This window comes from Colias croceus, chromosome 20, assembly GCF_905220415.1.
Source record: "Colias croceus chromosome 20, ilColCroc2.1".
NCBI lineage: Eukaryota > Metazoa > Arthropoda > Insecta > Lepidoptera > Pieridae > Colias > Colias croceus.
The window spans coordinates 1,556,267-1,578,452 of NC_059556.1; the positions used below are offsets into that span (position 1 = coordinate 1,556,267).

Sequence of the window (22,186 nt, forward strand, 5' to 3'; positions counted from 1 at the left end):
ACAGACCAAAACTAAATTAGTGAGCACCTAAACTTTAAAGACTTCAGAAATCTTAGCGATCTCGGCATACACAAATAGGATATGAAATAAACACCTCGATTTCGTATGACTCAATTCTGGAAGTTTCGAGAAATTGCAGTGAGCTCGAGTTTTCAACTTTGCGAAGTTGGTGCGATTGAGTTTGTACTTTTCGTGTGGTGAAATAGAGTTTACTTTCGCAGATAGACCGGTCGTTAGTATGTCCCTGGGCAGCACGTTAAATCCAAACGACATAAAGGAAGGCGACGACGTGTACTTCGAGTGCAACATCAGGTCGAACCCTAAAGAGCATCGCATCTCTTGGTACCATAACGTGAGTGAGTTAAAAATTTAATTTTCCTTTCGTATTTCTTGAAGTTGTGTAACGTATGGAGCTCGTGTTTGTATTGATTTTATAGTTCACACTACAACGTAGCTTTAGTAGTTTAGAGGGTAAACTGTGCATAGTTTTAGTCAACTCTAAGAGTCGTTCATTCGTTGTGTATTGGTCAATAAATGAGTATGCAATGAAACATGTGGCTTAAGATACTACGTATCAAATCTTCGTTTATGTAAAAGCATTATAATTATTTTGTAAGACGAAAAAATTTCTGTTCTTCATTATTGAAGTGAAACTTCTTTATCGGGGTTGGAAAAAAATTTAGTGTAACATTTTTTCGTTACGCGTGACATTTTTCCGTTACGCGCCATCTTTTTCTTATCCTTACCACGCGTGATCGACGTATTTCTTTAAAGTTGCATATAGTAAATTATTTTTTGTAAAATAAGGTAATTAAGAAGTTTCACTTCTTACGTGTATACACTAGTACACGCACACATTTTTATTTATTTATAGATTATGATTTTAAAAAAATCTGGGTCGTTTTGCATTGGAGTTTTCAATGTATTTGCTAGAATATCCTAGTTATTAAGCCAACAATATGATATGTGGCTCTCTTGAGAATCCCGTAGTATAATGGAATAACACTTTTATTACCTGTTAAGTAAGGGCTTTCCTCATAAATCAAATCCCACTATTGAATAAAGTATAATAGGCTAACGGTCGAATGAGCTTTTCTTTCTCTCTTTCGTATAATACTTGTTGTTTTTGTTGTGTATACGAGTATTATCTTTAATTATGATGTGTATTGATGTAGTGTATTAATTCATATTTTGATGACCTTTTAGCACATTTCTACTGGTTTAAATATCGCGATAAACGACTTTTATTAAAAATAAATATAAAAAAGCGTGTGTGCCGAGCACACGTGTCAGAATTGAAACTTTTTTGGCAAGATTCAAAGCGTCAATCGTCACCTTACTCCATAACGATTAATATTGCCATGAAGCGACCTTGAAATTTTACTCTCAACTTGCCTTAAAGAATTTTCACTTCAAAAGAAGCTTTAACAACATTATACAGTTTCATTAGTAATTACATCAAATATAACAATCCCACATAAATGACTTAGATTACCACAACATAGTCAAAACAATCTAACTCTTGTGTAGAAACCATATCTTTACAGGATGAGCAAGTCAGTCAGAACATGTCGTCAGGGGTGTTCATAAGCACCAAGTCGCTGGTCTTACAGCGTGTGACGAAACAAGATGGCGGCCTGTATTCCTGCAGAGCGGCCAATCAGATTGGGGAAACTACCAGCCAATCGGTGTATTTGAGAGTGCAGTGTAAGTAGACTTTTTAGGTTTTCGAATAAAACGCACTCATTTGACTAGTTTCAATAGTAAAATCTATGTATGTAAAAAAATGATTGCATTTTTTTACTGACTGAAGGATGTTTTTGTTTTGTACCACTGTAAGTTTAATCGTTAGATTTAGAATAATCCATTCCCGAACGCCCTAAATAGGAGACGAATTTCAGCATAATCGAATTACGTGGACACCAAATTTTCTGATTAACCAAGAATATTAAATTTAGAAAAGCAGTAAATTATTTAGGAACGATACTTAGCCTCTCGAAACTTTGAAAGTTGACGTTTCTGGTAATTACCAAATTACTAAAGTCCGTAATCTGATAAGCATTCAACTGCGTATCGATTTTAGCTTTGAAAGAAACATAAATTAGATTGCGATAATACAGTTACTATAGTGGCTTTAGACAGTACTAGCTTACCGCCCGCGGCTTCGCCCGCTTTGTCTAAAATCTAATAAATTATATACTAAAACCTTCCTCTTGAATCACTCTATCTATTAAAAAAAACTGCATCAAAATCCGTTGCGTAGTTTTAAAGATTTAAGCATACAAAGGGACATAGGGACAGAGAAAGCGACTTTGTTTTATACTATGTAGTGATGATAGTGATTTCTTTCTTCGTTGTAGGTGATGTAATTAACTATAATAAATGCATCAGGAACAATGCTAACTGAGTCGCCTATTAGTCGAAATTCGAACAATATTCATCCGTGTTTAACTGCTCTTGAAATGAAGTATAGTCGTACATTTGACAAATCTGTATTCAATACGAAAACAATAGGGTTTGTATCATCGCATTATGTGGATAGAAACAGTCGCTTTCTATGCCTCTATGTTCCTTTGTATGCTTAATTCTTTAAAACTACGCAACGGATTTTGATGCGTTTTTTTTAATAGATAGAGTGATTCAAGAGGAAGCTGGTATTGGTATATAATTTATTAGATTTTAGACAAAGTGTTATAATACGTGTTTTAAGCAGACGATGCTCTGCGTCATAAAATGGTGATACAGCATTGTTTGCGTGAATCTTGCTAATTATACGTATATTTCTCCCCTTACTTTCCTTATTTATGTATTAGTTATAGAATTTTATTTAAAGGTTAATTAGTGGTAATTACTTCTCGGGTCTGTTCCCCAAAAACACTTTCAATTTCTGAAAATGTTTGTGAATTTTTGAAGAATAGAAAATAACGACGACGAGGCGGGCCCCGCATCTTTCGCCATTCCGGGGCGAATCATTCAATCAAGTCAATTCAATCATTCCATACAGTTTGAGTTTAAAGAGCAAATAAGTAATAATAAGGATGTAATTATTGTGGAATGATATTTACCAATTCATTGTAATGTGATTTAATTTCTATATTGTATTTAATTTAAATTGAGACAGTATTTGCACGCTGAGTAAGCAAAACAACAGTAAGCGAACAATCAAATATTTTGATATCTCTCTGTGCCATGTTTTAAGCAAATAAATATTACTTATTTTATTTTTTATTTATTTTTACATTCGAATCTCGTCTCGATAGGTATCAAATTTTTTTCTATACTTTAATTTTATATTTATAAAGCATTAGAATACTATGAATACTAAATTCAATGTTTTAAATAAAACGATTCTTCACCAGATGCACCAACCTGTGCACAAACCACACCGGTAGTGATCGGAGCTCGTCTTGACGAGTCCCTCCGCGTGCGCTGCACGGTCAGCGCAGACCCAGCTGATGTGGCCTTTTATTGGCAATTCAATAATAGTGGAGAGAGCTTTCAAGTGTCACCTGCTAGATATGGTAAGTTTTATTTTCAGGAATGATTGTTCAATGAAACAGAAGTTATGCTATGATGTCTTAGAGCATTATTAAACACAATAATGTGTGGAAAAATGACAGATATATATAGGTCGATTCAAGGGTCGATTAGTGCCATCACCTTTCCATACTGGAATTGATACTGCTTTTAATCGTCATGGTAACCATTCCAGGAGACAAATTTGTTTATTTATTTATGACACTTTATTGTACAGTACCAGTAATAAAAACATATAATTTAACATGGAATACATGAACATGGTAAGTGCACAATAGGCGGCAAATAATATAAATCCCAGAAGAAAACTAGTACGATAACAGAACTAATCTACGACTTTTTATTTCTATATCTAAGAGTATTTTAGAAGCAGTAGAAGCAACATTAGGCATCGGTTTTGGTTTAAAAAAACAGATTGACTAGCCTCTTTAAAACTTTACTCACATAAATTAAATCAATTAAGTTTGATTTCCATTAGAGCTTCCTCCGAAGAAGTAGGCGTTGAATCTACTGTAGTGGAACTAAAAGTTTTTCTTTTCTTAATTACCTGTCTTTAACGCCTACGCAATATCCTGAGTTCTGACCTGGAATAATTAAGGTCGAATAAATTGCTTTTTCAATTGTTGCTATAAAAACAATATTAATTGTTCTTAATTTACGCTTATTACTAATTTATTTCTAATATAATTGGGGATAATAAAGATAATTAGACTGTTTTTATGGTGAATGAACAAAAAATATACGTCGGCTATATTATTTCTTTTTCCACTGAAAAAATTCTTTCCTTAGTAGAGTTCAAATCACAACACATCTTTCGTATCGGCTTTGTGAAAGGAAGAAGGAAATAGTATAAAATTAAATAGGCGTGGCCCTTTAGAGGTAGCAAATGATGATTATGATGATGATGATGATGAATTTAATAATGTACAGTAGATATAAATTTATAAAGAATAGGGAAAGTTTTTTAAGCTATTGCATAGCTTCTATCGCGGGCACAGATCACAGAAATTAAAGGATCGCGGGCCTTCAGCGCGGGGACCGAATCGAGAAATTCCGTAACGAAAAAACCTCACGCTCCCCACTCTGACGGGCTCGGAGGTGTGGCTTGAAGGCATGCTATGCAATAGCTTTACCGCGGCAGTCCCCGAGTGCCACACGTCTTTTTTATATTCTTATAAATTTACATTTATAAAGCATTTGAATGTCATAAAACCAAAAATATCAAATTCAATGTACAGTGTCCACTGGAGGTACAGCGAGCGAGTTGCGATATCGCGCGGCCAGCGAGCGCGACTACGGGGCTTTATTGTGTCGCGCGACAAACGCGGTGGGCACGCAGCATAAGCCGTGCGTGTTCCAGATTGTTCCAGCAGGTACGTATCTTTAGTTCTAGAAACTAATTTGACGTTTCATGAATAAAAAAAAATTGTCAATACTATAATTATTGTTCTAATTATTAAATTTATAAAATAATCTGAATAAGAAATGGAATTTATACTTATAATAATATAAGGTTAGGATGATAGTAAAAAAGTCAAATATCCGTGTAGCTCAGATTAAGGAAAGTGATCTTTTTTCTTATACCTAAGAAATTAATTTACATATCATGCGAAATTAATTTACATATACTACGTTAAGAGATAAACAATTAATAGTCCTGAAAAGCGATGTTCGCGGAAATGTAACAAGAATAGTTAGGGCTTGAACTTTGAGATCTATTAAAAGTTGCCCAAGTAGTTGGAATATTTGTAATGCCAAGGTTATTTGTAACAAACTACGCATTGAAACTTCGTGGTAAATAAGCTATGGTCTGTCTGCTAAATGGAGGTTTTTAATATTTTTGGTGTAGGTTTATTTGTGTAAATATGTTTCGCTAACTATAGTTTAAATGGTCTTTAGATTTTAATGTTGAGCATGAAAAAATATAAATGGCGGAATTTGGCGCCAAATTATGTTTTCATAATATTTCCAAAAGTTTAATGATTATTTCGGATGTTGTTTTATTTCAAAATGAAATAAAAACTAGGGCACTGCTTTGCGCTAAAAGCTGTAAAATAAGCTCTTCTTAAATAAAACTAATTAAATGAGCATTTGAAAAGTTAAATCTTTTGATAAACATGAATGTATTTTTACAGTATTACTACAAAGACCTTGTTGGTACAGAAAGACATTCTAATTAAATAGAAATTGCTTTCTTTATTAAAATGTAAAACTTTTACTTGTTACTGTAATTTATTTTGCGGGTAGAAAGTAAACAGTATTCTAATCAGGGTCATGATCCCGAGAATTGGGTAGCGTTTAGTAGTTTTTAAATTATTAAGTACCCAGCAATTAAAACTGCTGCCCTAATTTAATAAATCCCCCAATCCCCTTCTTATTTAAAAAAAAGTATGCATAAAATATATACTCTATGTCAAATTCTGCAATATATACTACACGTTTCTTCAATACATTGCATCTCTTTAAATTCAAAAAATTCGACCACATCACAATTTTAACCCCGTTAATTAAAAATTTTAGTTTCAATAACAAAATACCATTAATAAACCCTCATTATATTATATATTAACATTCTATTTACATGTATAAACAAAGTGATCCTATATGATCTCTTTTAGGTACGGAACCTTAAAAAGTGTTTTTGAGTTTCATTCACTTGAAATTATGCACTATATACTTAGTTCAAAAGTACTACCTCTATACTAATATTATAAAGAGGAAAGGTTTGTAATTATGTATGTATGTATGGTTTTCACGCATAAACTACTGGACTGATTTCAAAAATTCTTTCACCATTATAAAGCTGCATCTTCACTGAGCAACATAGGCTAGGTTTTATCCCGGAAATCACACGGGAACGGGAACTATGCGGGTTTTTCTTTGAAAACGCGGGCGAGGACGCGAGCGGAAAGCTAGTAGTATTATATAATCTGTGCTTATGCCTGTGCTTATGCCTTATGGTATGACAGATACAACCGTCAACGCATTTCCCGCCTAAATTCACAACGTATTTGTCGTGGTCATATCGTAGATTTGATCATTTCATGATATGAGTGGCCATTTCACGAAATGGTCGCATATCGTGAAATGGCCAATTTAGTTTGGCCACATCATGATGTGGTTTGGGCAGATCAATGATAAGAAATCGTTTCACGATATGGCCAATTAACGCACGGTTTTTTCATGAAATGACCAAAATTATTTGATCATATCGTAAAATAGTTACATTAATCGTTGGTAGAGGCGCTGCAAGCTCTGTGTTTATGTGATAAGATGGCGGCCGCTGGCGAAAATTAAATTATTCGCAGTTAAAAACTTCATAATTCGTTTAATAACAATATTATGAAGAAAGTCATAGCAAAGAATTTACGACGAAGAGGTACGAGTACTATGGAAAATGTGGATATCTTATATGTATTTAAGAAAAAATGCGACTTAAATAAAATAATTTAAGAAACTACTACTATATTATTATAATTGTTTGTTTTTTAAAAAGCGATCCGCTTCTGGCACTCGCCGGCCGCTGCCGCGGCACGCTCGCTTTGCTCGCTCGGCTCGTGCGTTGTTTATCAAAGTGTAACCTAACTTAACCTAATTGTTTTCTATTGCAAAAACGATTCGCTTCTGGCATTCGCCGGCCGCTGCCGCGGCACTAACTTAAGGCGCTGCCCTGAGCAAGCATTTCATTCCACTCACACATACACGCCGCGCCACAGCTGCAGCCCGACGCCATACGCGAATCATTACGAACGGGCCTCGGCCGGTAGTGTCGGTACACAGGCGTTCACGCACACATGCGTACGTTTTTGGTTTGGGAATAAGAATTTGCGATTTACACGAAATCTATTGATTGGACTAAAAAAATAACACAGTATTATATTAGTATGTTGCTTGTAGAATTATTTGCCGAAAAAACAGAATGATTGCATGTAGTTTAGTATGGTTTTTAAGCATCAAAAGATTTTTTTAGAGGTACCTTTGAGATTTTTTTCTATCGAGTAAAATAAGTTGTATTGTGTTTTCAACACACTATCGAACTAGTTTATCTCCTGAAGAATATCATATATTTATCTGAGATTTTTTACTGCAGTTAATCATATACTTTAAAGCATTATAATTTAGCAGCAAACTCGCGTTTTGCTCTACTAGGCACCTTAAATGACATTAAACAAGTTTTTAGAATATAGTTATTCTGAAATTTTTTAATATTTTATGGACTCTTTATATTTTATACGATCTGGCCAAATGTGGATGACCAAATCGTGAAACGTTGACGATTTAACGATCTGATCAAACTATGTTGGCCATTTCACGATATGCAACCATTTCGTGAAATGGCCACTCATATCATGAAATGATCAAATCTACGATATGACCACGACATATTCACCACGCGTGCCGAGCGCTAACATACTCTTGCGGCGCGCCGAGTTATGCCGAAGCTTACCGAAGACTGAGCTTTTTGGTTAATAAACTAGGTTATAATCTGGAAATGCTAATATAATATGGTTTATAGATAAATATATACTTACTGTTAAAGAAAGCTTAGAGATTTTAACGAAACCTTATTATTTTAATTTGAAAGATTCAGACAACAAATGTTAAGTACCTAATAATTTAAATTCGCATTTTGGTAGTAATGTGAAGAAAATTCAGATATTTGTAGAAATTGAAGCCAAAACAAAGTTACCACTTAATACCTATGATAAATTAAATGAAGTTATAATGTATGCATTACGTGAGTCTAATAAAAATCCATTTCCATTTACAAAAATCACAAAATTGAAGCTGAAAGTAAAGCTATAATAAATAAATAATAAATAAAATTATTTCTTTTAAACAAGTTTTCATCTCGGGTTGGAGGTAAGTGCCTTCATGTAATAACAATAAGACAAATAACGTGAAAATAAGCTTCGCGCAACGGAAACTTTTGTTCAATATATGAAAATTGCAAACTAAATTGAATTATAAACGAAAATCATCAATCTTCCGGGAGTTTCAAATAAAGTGAATAGGTTACATCACAGGAAACTTTCTAGGCTAATTCCAGGATTTAAGTAAAAAAGTTTTTATTTCATCGTTTCGACTTGAAGACATAAATCGTGAGGGCAGGGTTGTCACTTGTAATTTTGGCGTTTTAATAATTTAATTAAAAGTTCCTTTGGTTATAAGTTTTGGTGTTTAACTTAAGCTGCTTTTCGACGGATATTACTTTTTACACTTGACGTGGGTACAATATTTTTGAATACTTTTTGCTGGTTTTCCAATGTTATTAATTTGTAGTTTATAAAATGATAAGCTATTGTAAATGCTGGTAAATTGTTGATATCGACACTATTTTTATATTAAAATTTCTGCTATAAAACTCAGGTTTTCTAAATACATAGTAGCAGAACTACATTGCTACTTCCAATATTTTCAATATTTAGAAAACATTTAATTAAAATTAATTGAATTATTTTTTTTTAACAGGTCTACACATACACTTCGTATTATTAAAAATTGTTACCTTCTCTTTAAATTTAAAAACACCAAATATCTTTTTTTAATTTCAAAGTATACCACTATACAAGATCAACATCCAAATTGTATCAATCACCAATAAATTCATACTAATTTCTCGCGCAGTACCAACCCTGAAGTGTCACCCCTGCGAACTTAATCCAATTGGTAAGCTGGCGTCGCGCCCGGCTAATATTAACACTGCTATGGCCAACTATTGATGGATCACTTTTATATTATAATGTACAACGGATAATGTAATACAAACTTACTATTTGTGAATTTGGCTCAAAATAGGTGAGGTTAAAATAGCCATAGAGGTGGAACAGCTGTGCATGTTTCGATTAACATTTGAAATTGAGGGTGAAAAGTAATACTACTATTATAAGTACCTAATACTATACTAGTTACTTGCCCCGTCTTCAGCTGCGTTAATCGGGGATAAAAAACGCTATGATATACGGTAAAGACGTAGCTTTTTTATGGTAAACAATTTTTGAACGTGATTATATAGCAATTTTTGATTTTATTTTTTACATACATAAATATAAATCCTTCCTCTATTTGTGTATTTAATTTATATTTAATGCATAAACTCAAAAAAAACGCACCCTATCTAGACAGGTTAATCAAATCGTCTTGCTTGACAACTAATCGATTTGCAAACGATATAAAATCCAATTAATCGAGATTTTACGCGAGGAGTAATGACAGTCAACTCAAGTGTTAGCTTAATCCATAAAAACTTAAGTTCAAGCTCTCAAGTCTTATGACTTCGTTTAAGTTGGACGATGTCGGAATATTTTAAGATATTCCACTTTACTATCTGTCATTATGTATCTAATATCTATATAAAGGGTACATTTTAGTGCAGTTTCCAAGTTCTCTTATGACTGTTTGTTTATACAACAAATTATTGAATGTGTGTATTTATTATTGTACCTAAGCATTTTATCCTTGTTAAGCTATTGCATAGCTTCTATCGCGGGCCTTGAGCGCGGGGACCGAATCCAGAAATTCCGTAACGAAAAAAAACCTCAAGCTCCCTACAAAGCTCCCCACGGGGACGGGCACGGAGGTGTGGCATGAAGGCTTGCTATGCAATAGCTTTACCGCGGCAGTCCCCGAGTGCCACACGTCTTTTTTGTCCTAATCAAAGTCCAAGCCTAGGTATATGTGTGTTTTTGTGTGCATAAAGTATTTATGTAATTTTGTGTCACCTTTTTTGGATGCGTCTTATAAATACCTATAACATACCTATATAAAAATAGGTACCTCTTTCCTACAAAGTAGTGAATAGAAGCAAGATTACAATTATTCTATCCATTGCAAAAGCACACAAATAATTGACTCGAGCAGGATAAAATAGAACAAAGCAAAAATAAACCATACTAATGAACCGTAAAGTAGCATTTCAATTGCACATTTCGCAGTGTCAATATATCTTAAAATACGAGTCTCGAAGTTAATTCGTAAATTACTAATTTTACAACTCAATTAAAGCCCCCGATTTCCCGTCTTGATAATCAGTTGGGCTATTCGCAGATGGAGAAATTTATATAGTTACAAAGTTAATCTCGGCTAATAATTTTAAACTTTTAATATTAATTAATAGTTCCCTTTGCTCGTGGACATAGAAAATTAGGATAAAAGTTCACGGGTCTTTTTGTTACATTGAATTGTACTAGAAAATATGAATTTGGTGATTTAAAATATTAAAATGACTGTGAAAGGTTGAAGATATCAAATAGAATAGGATTTCTTCCAGATAGTTTTGAAAGAACTGGAGTGCTAGAACTTAGAAGTAGTTGAACAAATAAATGGTTGAGTTTGAAGTCAACTCTGAGTGCACTTGTAATACATAATGAATGGAAAAGGGTGTAATGTTTTTGTAGTTTCCAAATAGTATGTACATTGTTATAATGTAGATACACTAAAATACACACTAGAAGGAACATAAGCTGATGATGATGTGTTAAAATTAGAGAATTTCCTGATAAAATGACTGACCGGTTGGCTTGGTTGGTAGTGGCCCTGCCTTCCAAGCCAGAGGTCGTGGGTTCGATTCCCACCCGGGGCAAATGTTTGTGCGATGAACATAGATGTTTGCTCTGTGTCTGGGTGCTAATTATCTATATAAGTATTTATTTAAAATTATATATATGTATGTTTATCAGCCATCTGGTTTCCATAACACAAGCGAAAGCTTAGTATGGCACCAGATCGTGCCGTGTGTGAAAATTGTCCCGATATATTTATTTATTATTTATTAAAATTACCTCAAACAGTTCCCAGCAATTTGGTCACTTTTTCCACAGAGTCGATTCTCCAGAGTACAAGATGCGTAGGCAGTTAAAGGAAAAATTAGACACGAATATAAACTATTAACTTGATGGAGATATTAATGAACTAAGCCTCTTAACAGAAATTCCAATTTAACTTGGAATTGCTATAGGGATGCCTTTTGCGTGGATTCTAATACCACGTTTTAATATCAATTTTATCAACTATATTACAACTAATAAATGTATTACGAGGTCCGGCTTAGTCTGATTATTTTATGAATATGGAAACAGGCTAAATTGGAGAAGTTACTGTTTCGTTATTTCTATATCGAATTGGGTTCATGGAAAGTTTGTGTGATTTTCTTTTGGCAATTTTGGAAAAGTTACATTGCTGGCAAATTACATATACTTACCTACTTGAAAACTAGCTTTCCGCGCGCGGCTTCGTTCGCTTTGTAGAAAACTTAACAAATGATTTACTTAAACCTTCCTCAAGAACCACTCTATCTTGTAAAAAAACTGCATCAAAATCCGTTGTGTAGTTTTACATACCTAAGCATACAGACATGAGGACACACGCGGGAGGCATCTTTGCTTTATACTATATAGTGATAGTGATAGAAATATAATAGAAAGTAACGTCTGACTTCGACCTCTACGTTAAAATGTTCAACAGCTTAGAGTTTAGAATTTTACAAACGAAATCCTGTGTCCCTTGGGGTATAGGGTAAATGCATTTCACGTCTTTCTCAAAAGTAGATGTTCTGTCATGCCAAGATCTTAAATGGTCCTAACAATAAATGTTTGTTATAGAGCTTAACGTTAGTCGAACGAATCATTGCCTATATTTTACGAAAACAGTAGGTATATTTTAATAGTGGAATATAAACAGTTCGAGCATACTTATGTAGACTAAGTTTAGCTAAACAAGTATTGAAGTAGAATGCTAATTTTAAATGACCCATTTAACCAAATGTATAAATGAACTTAAACAATATATATATATACATTTCGTAGTAACTAACACATTTCGTTTCCAAAAATTTTAATAACTTCTAGAGTGAAGTGTCCTTATATGCAGTGGCACGAAATATTTGCAATGCCATTCGTTTGAAATTTAAATAAAAATATTTATCGCATAGCAAATCGCGAAGAAAACATAGAACGACAACAATGCTAAAACCGCGCTAAAACTGCTTTTAGGAAATTACAACGAAACAAAGATAAACAATTGCACAAAGTAATAGAGAGAATCTTTGTCATTTTTATAGTGACATTGTCACATTTGTATGCAATTTATCACAGCAATTTATAAATATTTTAAATATATTTCTGTGAAGTGAGAAAGGAGTTCCAAAATCTTATTCTATGATACGGTTTTTTTTAATTGCATTTATAACCTATAAATAAATACATATTTATTTTTATTTTTTTTATTTTTTTTACTATTTGGTCACGCAAAACTGTTAACTCTAGATACTTAATTACTTCTTCAAGTATAATTATTTACCAGAGGTTTCTTTTACCTAACTTCAGATTGTAATTATCCTTCTTTCATATTGATTGTAAAGAACGAAATCGATTCCAAAACTGAACTCATAACTTTCTAAATATATCCGGATATCCAACAAACAAGCAAAAACAAAAAAATATCAAGTCAAACTTCGCAATACCAAAGTTCGTCTAAAAACACGGCAACTTGTGTGGACCGAAATATTTTAAAATACGTCCGAAGTTCAGCAAACAGTCAATAAGTTCGGAACGAGAAAACTTACATGCAATTTACAGCTTCCCTTAACTTTTCACTTCATAGATACTTACCGTTGAGTGGAATTAATCGAGACACGTGGTCACGTATAAGGCTGGTTGAGAAAAAGAAGAAAAAAAAATGTTCTGGATAATTTTTTTCGCTTGTATCATAACAGTCAGTTGGCAGGATGTAGGACACAAGTGAAACGTAGTTTAAAATTTTAGATTTATAAATAATGTAAATTATCGACCGCTTAATTGAATGTTGATTATTAGGAAATTTCAGTAATTCCGAGTTGTGTGGTCTTATGATAAATTATAATAATTGGTGAGTCGAGTAGAATTCCAGTCTCTAAGAAATCCATTATGAGAGTTCATTTTTTATATATGCAGATATGCTACTGACCTAATCCTGAAAATTATATCTATTTACTTTGGTATAAATAAATTGCTACTAATACACACAATACTAAATCGACATTCAGTTAGTAATGCATCATCTTCTGATATCCTGATACTTAGATGATGTAGATCACACATTCAATATCAAGTTGCAGATACGTTCTAAAATAGGATTTGGGATCCAATTGCGAATTTATCCTATGGTATTAATTAATTATTATTGCTAAATAATAACTGATGTGACTTAATATTTAATTCAATTTAAATGAGATTTTGGACGATAGATGTAGAAAAGTTATTAACGCAATTCAAAACACGTGACCACTTTAACAGATACTCAGAAAAATATCTGACACTAGCTGCACTCCGCGGTTTCATCCGCGTGGCTCCGCTCCTGTTGATCTTAGCGTAATGATATATAGCCTTATAGCCTTCCTCGATAAATGTAACGCCGAAAAAATATTTCAAATAGGACCAGTAGTTCCTGAGATTAGCGCGTTCAAACAAACAAACTCTTCAGCTTAATAATATTAGTATAGATTGGCCGTATTGGTACTACGATAGATTTTTCTTTGTAACAATTTGGTAGAAAGCCTGATTCTTCACAATAGCTATAATAGATTTTAATCTCCTGCATAATTCTTTCGGGCACACTGAAACAGTTTCAATGCTAGCAGAATTTAGTTCCATCCCAGAATTTCGCAATGACCAGACAAAGGCGAGGCCAAGCTTTAGTCTTTTTTATTATTCACTTTATTTGCCAGTGACTTTGAATTGTCGCGCGTCCATTGAGTTTTTCGATAGATAGCCAGGTATGATGTTGCGAAGTGACGAGGAAATGAATTGTCCTCAACTCTTTGACGTCGAGCCCTTTCAAAGGGTACATGTTTGTGAATGTACAATGGTGCAATAAAGTTCTTAGTAAAGCGATATGGACAGTTATTTGTTAGAGATACAAATAAAATAATAAAGTATAAGTATGTTTGTGATTTAAAAATAGTTGTTTATTTTCTACTTTCTAATGTTCAATGTTATTTATATTATAAAACACACAAATAAACTTTTTAATTTTGTTTGTAGCTGACATTCATTAGAGTAAGTTCTTTAAACTTGAAATTAGATACATAGGTATGATCGTTGTTTTAGTTTTGTTCACTTAAATTTACATAAGACATCAGTTAACCAAGGTCATTATTTTCTTTACAGTTACCTGCCTATTCTATTTAATTCAATAAGTTTCAACATCTTTTTTTGCCCCAGAATATGTCACAAGTTCTCGAAAGTTCCCGAAAGTTCTAGAAGGTTCTAGAATAATCCATTATTTCAGCTCGTCCATCCCCACCGAGGAATTGCACAGCCAACCGCGTGGTGACCAAGAAGGAGGTATACCTCTCTGTGAGGTGCATAGCAGGGTACGACGGGGGTCTGAACCAGTACTTCACGTTAGAAGCAGTTGGTGATACCAATAGACTGCTGGTCAATAGTACTGCTAGCATGCATGGTAAGAATTTAGTTAAAAAAAAGACTTACTATATAGGTTTTTGAAGCTATACTTCTTTTGGCGCGATGGAGAAAAATTAAGAGAGTGAATTTTTACGATGCGCGCGCACACCGACACCTAAATTTAACAGCATGAAGTTAGTTCTAGGTGATATGAAAATTGATAACTATGTTCAAGTTGTATATTCTAGTATTTTTTCCATACACCAATGAAGTATAACTTCTAACGCGTGTACATAAGTACACACACTCTTTTTTTTGAAGTGAAACTTCTTTATCGGGATTGAAAAAAAATTTAGTATAACATTTTTTCGTTACGCGTGACATTTTTCCGTTACGCGCCATCTTTTTCTTATCCCTACCACGCGTGATGCGACGTATTTCTGTAAAGTTGCATATAGTTAATTATTTTTTTGAAAAATAGGGTCATAAAGAAGTTTCACTTCTTACGTGTGTACACTAGTACACGCACACATTTTTTTTATAATATCTAATGTTGTTTCTGGAAAATTTTACAAACATTCGAGCCAGAAAAAGATTGAGGAAAGTCGTGAGTGTTGCATTGTATCTAAATAAACAAGCGATGATCGTGTATATTGTATTCTTAAATACTTGTAAAAGTTTACGTAAAAATATAAGCCTTTTTCGGAGTATGAACACGTATGAATGACAGAAAAAAATGTAGTTGTCGATATCGAAACTGAAATATCGCCGGACCAATTAGATAGAAAAACTCTGTAAACGATAAAAAATAGAAACTTCAGTCCACAATACGATTTCATACGAGGTGGACACTGACATTCTTTTATACGAAATCTGATGACATCGACTCCATGTGGAAATAAAATGCTTATTTTTGCTTTTCGATTTGAGAATATAACTGACGGGTTAAAACTTTTTATTGAAACACGTTTATTGAAACAGGCAATACTAGTATTGTAGCTATATACACTTAACAAAGTGTATCTTATCACAAATTCACAAAGCTGGCTATCACTTTAATAATTACATGTATGTTATATTAACACGTAGCATTAAAATCTCAATTAACAGCACATTATTGTAGTGACACAACTTATATATGATGTATACTTAGGCTGGTTGCAGAGCTTGACCGACCGTCAGTGCGTACCGTCGGTCCTGACGATACGCATCAACAATTGTATGACTATGACACTAATGCGCATGACAATACGCGTGCGTATGGTCGGTCTAGCTATGAACGGTTTGATGAATTTCCATACATAATATGATAAGCGCAACCGACGTACGCACTGATGGTCGGTCAAGCTCTGCAACCAGCCTTATATTATATTATGATGTAATTATAACTTATATTATGATGTAAGTGAAGTGAAAAATAACACAGTTATATTTAAAAAAAACTTCTATACAAAATTATGGCGGGTCCTTACCAACTAACCAAGTGAGTCGAGAAATTTTACTCAAATCAAACCCACACTATCTAGTTTTAATTTTTTTAGAACCACAAAATAACTTTTTCCAACAGACCTCGTAGTATGGCTGAATATCAGCTGGTCAGTGCTGGAGTCAGTCAGCGAAGACGAGATGCTGACAGTCAGCGCTCGGAACAATAAGGGCGTATCCGACCCAGTACTGTTGAGGGAACTGGTCTTTAAGGATGCCGCTAAACATACTGGTAAGTAATTTTGACCTTTTATTAATTGTATTGATCTAGGAATTGTGTAGGAACGAAATATTAGTTTCTAGGATGGTAATGACAGACTAATCTTGATACCTACTGTTATGAAGGCGGTCGCTTCTGAGCTGACATCTGCGTTACAATGAAAAGATTGATTTAAAGAGTAGTCAGATTAAGATATCATATTAATCATAGCTAATACATTTTAATAATACGATGTGTTTACCAACAGAAGAAACAACAAGGATGATGGCGAAGTTCCCAGTAGCGGGGGCATTTGCAGCCGTAGTGGCGGTGCTCACTACAGCAGTTGCTATTGTAGCTTTGGTGTTTAAGAAGTAAGTTCCTATTTATTTGCGGTTTCCTTTATACGGCGCAGACGACACATTTTTTCATATATTTTGTAGTGGGGACTAAACGTTTGCAAACCGAAGAAGACACATAATATATAAACCGAAAGAGTTACAATTCGATTGCTCTGGCATAGTGGCCAGACGTCTCCCTGGAATGGCGAAAGACAAGGGCTCGAATCCTGCTAAAAGATCGATTTTTTCTACCCCTTGTACCCGTTTTTAAAACATTTTTCTGTATACATTTTTCTCATGTTTCCTAATTTTATTATTACCAATAACAAATTGTAAATATAATTTTATTTTAAACTCCAGTTCAGTAAAATTTAATATTAATTTACAAAACATGTTTCCCAAAAATGGATTTATATAACAATAAAATTATTAAAGTTAGTTTTAAAATCTGAAAACGTATCGGCCATGTTCATTTGTGAAATAGCTTGGTCGTACGTGTTGTACATTTTATATCATTCCCAAATTGTGATGTTGAAATTATTATATTTTTGCAAATTGCTTGTTTAACCTCAAAAATATTTAATGTATTCGTCGTTTTTGATTTGTGAAAATGTATTTCGTCGTTATTTATCCACAGGCAATATAGAGTACTATGGATATCATGTCTTTTGTACATAATTTTACTTTTATGTAAGCTTTATATAAAATGCCTTTTCGTATATGGCTTTCGTATTATTTTGAACGTCAAATATCACGATTAATATTTGAAAAAGCGTCTGTTTAAAAAATATTATATTAGAGCACATATGCATAACTAGGTAATTAAGATCATTGATTGATTCATTATAATTGCTATCTAAACAAACACACTGTCTAATTAGGTAATAGAGGATATTGACACAAGTGTACCTAATTATCATGGAATTTTAATCATCTCAAAAATTTATAATCGTTTGCCCTTTCTAAGCTCATGGTGAAGTTATTAAAGCTAGTGTAGCCAACAATTCCACAAACAAATAAGTTTTTAGTTTAATAATAAGGATAAAAGGGGAAAATAATAACTGCGATACATCTGTTATAATGAGGTAAACGAGATCAAATGTTTTCATTAAGAATGTATAATACAAATATGATGATATTTGTATTATAGATTCTTCAATATTGAGATAGGAACTACAATTTTATTTATTTTATTATTTGTATAAGTATTACCTGATATTATCATACATGCATATGGATTCAATGCATCATTCATATGCAAGATCAGAAAAAAAGGGATCACCGGTGGCCGAAAGTCAGGCGTTGTCGCCGACGAAAGACGCGGGTTCGAAGCCCGCCTTCTATCATTTTTTTATTCTTTAAAAAATTCTAAACATAAATAATAAATAATACCTTATCTTAGGCGCAACGAAACCTCAACAACCAGTAAGAGGCCTTGCCAAAGCGTGGTGCAAGTAGACGCTCAAGGGAGGAGGTACCTCATAGCCTACCCCACTACACACAACCAAGAGAAGCTGGAGACCAAACCTGATATATTGAACCCAAAACTTGGTGAGTAGAAATCCAATCCAAATTGTATGAAAAAAATTGATTTGAAAATTTGACTCCATACAATAAGAGTGAGTAAAAGATGGAGTTCAAAGTATGTACATAATGATGCTTTATAAAATGTAGAGATTCGGTTAAAAGCTGTGTTAATTAATTATAATAATATGGTATGTGAACTATTATAATGGTAAATACAAATATAGCTTTAAGACTGTAAAATATATGGGGGAAACGAATTCCAATAAGGAGGAACTATTGCGGCGTTGCTTGGTGTAGATTTTGGGCATATGAAAAAAAAATGATATTGCACGTACCTAAATGTAGTTGTGATATTTGATATAGATATCTGATTTGGGGCTGCCCATTAATAACGTGAGGCTCGAAAGGGGGGGAGGGGTCCATCAAAAAATCACGAAATATCACAAGGGGGAGGGGGGGTAAAGTAATATATCACGTGTATTTATTTTTTCGGCAAGCGCGCGATACTCAACCGAAAAGCGGCGTTACATATTATGTATTTATTTTTAATCAAACGCGTACAACTTTTTCGCATTTCTTTCATTATTTTTATTTCATTCAAAAACAAACTGCAATCTTTCTGTCTACCACTGAACGTTTATTATAGTAGTCTTTAATTTTCTATAATAAAATTAGATGATAATTATACCAGTATTTTTTTATAAATAAAAAATAGATTCTTTGCAGGTAAGAAAACAAACACGTGATATAGGGGGGAGGGGGGAGGGGTAGTCTTAAACCTCACCACGTATCACCAAGGGGGAGGGGGGTCAAAAAATGTCAAAAAAAAAACATCACGTGATTAATGGATGGCCTCTTTATAAAGTTTTATGCATAAATGCGGCGCAGTCGCAACAGTCTCATGATGATAATTTCGGAGAGATATCATTGAGATAATATTACTACGTATGGAGGAGACACCACGAACAAAATCTGTGCGCCATTTTTTTGCTCTAAGTTTTAAAAATTATTATCTAGTTAGGTACATACCGATGAAAGTTATTCCTTTGCACTTTTCCGTATTATTTGTATTATTTGTGCAATCGTAACACACACGAAGGCATATTTGATGCGTTTCACTTTAAAACAAATAAAAAATGAGCGTGCAGTTACGCCATATGGCTTATGTTGAGCGGAACATGCGTGATTTAGGCAATGTCGTCTCCATATGTATATCTCAATGAGAGATACATGTCATCTTTCATGGGACACTGTGCGTAAACTTGTCCATTCAAAGCGACAGGTTTACGTATAAGGTGCCTCATCAACTGATAATTTTTAGTATATTTTAATATTTACTAACATTAGTTTATAAGTTACGTACTAACATGATTGGATCGCTGTCATCTAATTGTTTTATAATAAATAAATAAAATATAATGATTATGTAGGCTTTTGAATAGGTTCTTCTTAATGAGTTGTGTATGGGCTGCTGAGTTGATATGGGGCCTTAGCCAAACGGCAAAACGCCAAGGAATAGAATACGCTATCGATAGAAATTGACATAAGCGTATGATGTTTTGCATAAGGAATCAGGTCACCCTACCAACGACAACGACGACCACGAACAAAATTTTCATCCAGTCGCAATTAAATAAAATTGTGCAAAACACAAAAATGAAATTTAAGAATTTCCTGTCGTATTGGTGTTTGGAAAAAAAAATTTGAGATCAATGGATAAACAAACAGGTTTTTCATAGAAACGGTGGCTCCTAGAAAAAAATGTATTTAACCTTTTTTATAGATAATTAGATTATATACAATTTTGGTTCAGGTGATTGTATGATAAACTTACCGTCTCGGCGAAAATCGCAAAAAACCCTATTTCTTTTTATTAATTGACCTCGAATTTTTTTTATTCCTGAGTACCAGAATGACGGGAGATTTTAATATTGATTTTGAACAAATTTCGGCAAGATTGGAACTTTGGTCGTGGTCGTCTGCGTCGTTGGTAGTATGATCGAACCATTACCAAAATGTCATGAGCTTATGTCAATAATTAGCGTTAGCAGTTTCTATTCCATGGCGTTACGTACGTTTGTCTAAGGCCCCGTTTCCACCTGCAAGTAAACTCGCGGAAGTCTTGCATGAGTTACTTGCAATGTCGTTTACATTTCCTGCAATGTATTGCTGCAATAAATGTCGTGCGAGAAGCTCGCGGATCATACTATCGCAACTTATCGCGGAAGTGTTTACACACGATCTTGCGAGTGACGGGATAGGAATTACTGTCACAATTTTTCTATTCTATTTTGTGAAATAAATCGTATACTATAATTTATAATGTGTACTATTTAATGTAAAATGATCTAATGAACTAATGTAAATAATATATTGTTTAAATATGTAATAACTTAGTTAAATTATAAAATTAGATAAGCATAATATAAATATATTGTATGCCAATTTGTTGGTGAATTGTGCGGACATGAAATTTATTATAAAAACTTTGTAACCACAATTCAACAAATAAATTTTCATTTCATTTCATTTTCAAAAAATAATCACATTATTCCATCTTAAGACCTCATATAATCCTATTGACTTTATAGTTTCTTCATTTTTCACAAGAGCATTCACGACTCATTAATTTCAAATAAACATAAATCAAAAGCCGTGCGGGCGACACTTGCAGCTTGCTGCGAGATATACGGAACTAGACCGATAAGCTGCGAGATCTGTCGCGAGTAGACGCAGTCATGTTTACACATGCTGTCGCAACTTCTCGCAAGAAGCGCTTGACAAACTGTCGCGACAGAACTTGCAACATAGTTTACACATGCAAGCTGCTGTCAGACAGACTGTCGGACAGTTCTCGCAGAAGTTTACTTGCAGGTGGAAACGGGGCCTAAGGCCCATCATATGATATCCCATACACTCGTTTAGTTGATAAATTGATAGATTGATAGTTTGATGTAAAACCAGTTATAGCTTTTGATCACTACTTTATTGTTGATTGATACTCTAAACTAATGATGATATAAATGATTAATGATATTTGATAGTTGATGATATTAATTGATAGTTGATATAGCGCATACACCCCGAGCGCTTTACACGAGCCGCGAGCGCAGACTGACTGGGTGAAGATGTTCTTGTCACCGTAATGAAATAGGATCGTGTAAAGCGCTGAGTCAGGATGTACGGCTAGCCCGTACAAGTTGTAATATCAATTGAAAACAAAGCTGTATTTTTACGTTACGTTTCAGAATTAATAACTTACAATGATTATTCTATCTTATCGCTACAGTTTTCTACGAATTAACCTATTAATTACGGATACCCGGAAAAAACAGATACAAGCTTTGTTTTTGTCTGGTAGAAATCGCTTATAGCGATGAGACCGCCCTCTGTTTTTACTTGTATCGCTCTTGTTTTGTAAATATATGAAACTAGTGGTCCGCCCCGGCTTCGCCGGTGGTACATATTTCGCAATAAAAGGTAGCCTATATGTCCTTTCTCGGGTATCAAAATATCTCCATACCAATTTTCATGCAAATTGGTTTTGTAGTTTAGGCGTGATTGAGTAACAGACAGACAGACAGAGTTATCGCATTTATAATATTAGTACGGATAAAAAAGTAATACAGTAATAATAAAGGAAGAAAGAAAGAACAATTTAGAATTCTCTAAAACTGAATTAAGTGGGCAATTAATATTTTTTATTCATTCATTCA

At 33.6% G+C, this 22,186-nt stretch overlaps 2 protein-coding genes across 2 annotated transcripts in view; one reads left to right on the forward strand and one right to left on the reverse strand.

Annotated features, from left to right (window-relative positions):
- Nucleotides 1-22,186, reverse strand: part of LOC123700648 (Bardet-Biedl syndrome 5 protein homolog) — a 216,404-nt gene that overhangs the window by 173,004 nt on the left and 21,214 nt on the right. The window lies entirely within an intron of this gene.
- The window catches only part of LOC123701013 (neural cell adhesion molecule 1-like), an 81,989-nt gene that overhangs the window by 57,678 nt on the left and 2,125 nt on the right, over nt 1-22,186 (forward strand). Inside the window, exons 8-15 of the mRNA XM_045648421.1 lie at nt 222-352; nt 1,548-1,707; nt 3,360-3,521; nt 4,776-4,910; nt 14,803-14,976; nt 16,486-16,635; nt 16,871-16,976; nt 18,346-18,494. Coding sequence (XP_045504377.1) covers nt 222-352; nt 1,548-1,707; nt 3,360-3,521; nt 4,776-4,910; nt 14,803-14,976; nt 16,486-16,635; nt 16,871-16,976; nt 18,346-18,494 — 1,167 coding nt within the window. The remainder of the gene's footprint in view (nt 1-221; nt 353-1,547; nt 1,708-3,359; nt 3,522-4,775; nt 4,911-14,802; nt 14,977-16,485; nt 16,636-16,870; nt 16,977-18,345; nt 18,495-22,186) is intronic.